This window comes from Bidens hawaiensis, unplaced genomic scaffold (assembly GCF_021521415.1).
Source record: "Bidens hawaiensis isolate Kalapana, Puna unplaced genomic scaffold, B.hawaiensis_p1.1 tig00017381_1, whole genome shotgun sequence".
NCBI lineage: Eukaryota > Viridiplantae > Streptophyta > Magnoliopsida > Asterales > Asteraceae > Bidens > Bidens hawaiensis.
Genome location: NW_027492633.1, coordinates 28,464 through 32,054, shown reverse-complemented (window position 1 = coordinate 32,054; position 3,591 = coordinate 28,464). Strand labels below are relative to the sequence as shown.

Sequence of the window (3,591 nt, the reverse complement as noted above, 5' to 3'; positions counted from 1 at the left end):
CAAATTTAAATTTTAAACAAATAAAAAATGTATAAAAAAATTACAAATTCAAAACCGGGTATTAATACCCGTTCATACCCGGTTCCAATACCCGAACCCGATCATACCCTACCCGGGTACATAGGGTTGAGTTTTTCTCCTCAATACCCTACCCGATTTCTCTTAATACCCTTTTCCAGTACCCGATCATACCCGAAACCGATTCCATACCCGAACCCGAGTATTAGAAAAAACCCGATTTATGCACCTCTAATCATACACACCGAATCAACATAGAAAGTGCACTGCAGGCAGGCCCCCAATAGTTTTGCGGGCCTAAAAACTGGACCAGCCCATCTATGAATAAAGATACCACCATATAACTAAACCCGCAATTATCCTGCTTCATCTAGGGTTTCACGGAGGTGTGATATATTTTGGGCATTTTGCAGCAGCAGCCGCTTAAAGAACAAACTCAATCAAATCGCAGCAGTAGCCATGGTGAATCTATCTCCAAATCCTTCCGATTTTGACCATTTCGTAGCATTTGTAAACAGTTATAATCTGAAGGTGTTTTGTTTTGTAGAGTTTGGTAGCAAATGAAGACTTTCAGCATATTCTTCGTGTCCAGAACACGAATGTTGATGGAAAGCAGAAGATCATGTTTGCCATGACCTCCATCAAAGGTATCGGTCGTCGTTTCGCCAACATCGTATGCAAAAAGGCCGACGTTGATATGAACAAGAGGTACTTTTCTTTTCACTTTCATCTCAAAGCTTACAACTTTTATGTTATTGACTTATTATATGTTAAGCAATTATGTTAGAAATTTAGTCGAAATATTAATGTCATTGGGCTATCAGAAGTATATTGATTGATATGGACAACTTGTCAAGGAACTAGAAAAACATTTAAATTTTTGCTTGTTATATGTTAAGAAATTGTATTAGGGGGTGTTTGGGATTCCTTATTTTACCTCCTTATAACTTTTCATTAAGTTAATAAGTTACAATATTGTAACTTATGAAACTTTTCCTCTCACAATATAACCAATCCCAAACACCTTATTACTTTTCAAAAAATTTATAAGTTATAAGTTGGTGAAAATAAGCAAATCCCAAACACCCCCTTAGAAGTTTAATTTATATAGTATCATCTGGCGAGCAGAGTTTTGATGAATTGGCTAACTTGTCATTGAATTAGAGAACGTATGAAGTTTTGTGTTGACATAAGTTTTGTTTAATTGTTTAAAAGCTATATATGTTATTTGTTAGAACTAAATATTTGCTCTTTGTTTTTTTTTATTATTGTATGAAATGAATCAAAGTTAAGTTTAGAAAATATCTGAAAATACATTTTCTGAAATCAGAAGTTGTATGTTAATAACTTTTTTGTTCAAAGCTTCAATCTTTGCCATACCGCTTTTAGGTTATGTATTAAGCAAACACATTTGAATTTTAATCAATTTCACATCATCTGAGCAGAATCTTGATTAATGTAAACTAATTTTTAAGGAACTAGAAAACCTTAGAATTTTTGTGTTTTTATAGTTGTTCTTAACTGTATAACGGGATGTTTGGGTGAGCTTTTCAAACGTGCTTATTTGATTTTTGAAAAGTTCCATTTTTAAGATTTTTTGGAGGGGCTTTGCCAAACACCCTTAGCTTTTCAAAAATCGAATAAGCAAGTAAGCAAAATTTAAAAGCTCACCTAAACACCCCCTAAAAGCCATCTTTGTATCTTTCAGGGCTAAATATTTATTCTTAATGGATCTTTTATAAACTTGAATTTACAGGGCGGGGGAACTTTCAAGCGCAGAGATTGATAACCTCATGACAATTGTTGCAAATCCCCGACAGTTTAAAATCCCAGACTGGTTTCTTAACAGAAAGAAGGATTACAAGGATGGCAAATACTCTCAAGTCACATCTAATGCTCTTGACATGAAACTCAGGGACGATCTTGAGAGATTGAAGAAGATCAGGTTTTTATTACTTTCAGTTTTTTATAAAATGTTTCAAAACATCTAGAAACTACTTCTATTTGTTAGAAGTGATAGTTTTAATCTATTTTTTTAGAATCGAGAGTTTGTGAATGAGCTTGGCTTTTTGAAGCTTGATCGAACACTAATAGTTAACTGACTGTCTTTTGCATGATAAATTTGTATTTTATATTTTTAATTTGTTATTGAATATACAAATTGTTATATTTATGTACAAAATAGGCTTAGAAGCCTTGTCAAAATATCATCAAAATTTTTTTTTTTTTTTGGTTTTTCTTCAGTATAGTTTATTCAATTTTGTTTTTGTAATTTTATTTGAATTTGAATTCACTTTAAAATTTTTCAAATTTGAATAACCTGAAATAATTACCTAAATGACTCGAATAGTTGGATGAAGACCCTTATTTATATAGATCTATTTGTATTTATAATTTTATATTAACTCACAATCAGTTATTTTTAAATATTTTTTAGATATTTATATAGAAATAATTATGCATATATGTTTAGATATAATATGCTCTTTAGACCTGAGCTCGAACTTGTGCTTGTTCTTTAAGCTGGCTCTGATACTAGCATTTGTTCGGGCTTAAGCTTGGTTAGTTTCAAGATAAATGGATCACTGTTTAAAAGTTATTCAAAAATTATTTTTTTTGTTTTGATAACAGGAACCACCGTGGTCTTCGTCATTACTGGGGTCTTCGAGTACGAGGACAGCACACCAAGACTACTGGTCGTAGGGGTAAGACCGTTGGTGTGTCCAAGAAGCGATAAGCTGTTTTGGTTCTTTTTTGAAAGTGGGGTATCTGTTTTGTTATGTTTGTACTTGTTTTTGGTGTTGATGTAGGATTGTTTTATTGAGAAATTGCATATTTTTGGATTATGATATTATATGTTTTGTGCTTTAAAACTCAGCAGACTGATGGTTTTGGTTTAAAGTAACGTGAATTTAGTTATGTGTGTTGAAAGTTTTGTTCTATGGACCACAAGTTAATTATTCTTCTAGATACAACTTTCATGTATTTGCGTTGAATTAATTTTTGAGAAAATTACGAAATGGATCACACTGAGCCCGTTGAAATTTAGTTTTCAGTGGTTTATCGGTAGCCCGGCGATATTTTCCAAGGAGTCAAATCGTAATTTTCTCTTTATTTTTTTTTAAAAAAGTTTACCGTTTATAAAATAATTATGTTTTTTTTTGTATAGTAAAAACAGAACCGACTTTTTTCCTTAATCATACAACCATTTTTGAATTTTACAGGATTTGTGTTGATACATATGTTGTGAGTTGTGACTTGTGACTTATATATGTTGTGACTTTTATGTGGGGTTTAAAATTGAAGTAGCGAGACGTGATTTTTGGTGATAATCGTTACCCAAAACACTTTATGCTAAACTGATAGAACCGTGTTAATGTAATACATACAAGTTATGTTCAAAAACTTGAAACCATTAAACGGATAATTTACGCTCGGGTTTTAAGGTAACAAGGCAAATTTTAACCACATAAGATTTTAAATTGGTGTATACCAGGCATTCGAATGTCTCATCGGGAAATGAGTATTGGGTATTAGATAGGATGGAAACGGATATAAGACATGATTTTAGAA

General features: G+C 32.0%; 1 protein-coding gene across 1 annotated transcript; it reads left to right on the top strand.

The window, feature by feature from the left end:
• The first annotated feature begins 539 nt into the window (after nucleotides 1-539).
• Nucleotides 540-2,829, top strand: LOC143553804 (small ribosomal subunit protein uS13z/uS13y/uS13x-like). Its single transcript, XM_077043707.1, has 3 exons — nucleotides 540-726; nucleotides 1,775-1,963; nucleotides 2,650-2,829. The coding sequence occupies exons 1-3, from the start codon at nucleotides 641-643 to the stop codon at nucleotides 2,753-2,755; spliced, it is 381 nt and encodes a 126-aa protein (XP_076899822.1). The 5' UTR covers nucleotides 540-640; the 3' UTR covers nucleotides 2,756-2,829.
• Nucleotides 2,830-3,591: the final 762 nt, after the last annotated feature.

Coding starts and splice junctions, on each gene's coding strand:
- LOC143553804 (XM_077043707.1), top strand. CDS start 641: ATGTTTGCCATGACCTCCATCAAAGGTATCGGTCGTCGTTTCGCCAAC. Junction 727..1,774: donor GACGTTGATATGAACAAGAG/GTACTTTTCTTT, acceptor TTGAATTTACAG/GGCGGGGGAACTTTCAAGCG. Junction 1,964..2,649: donor GAGAGATTGAAGAAGATCAG/GTTTTTATTACT, acceptor TTTTGATAACAG/GAACCACCGTGGTCTTCGTC.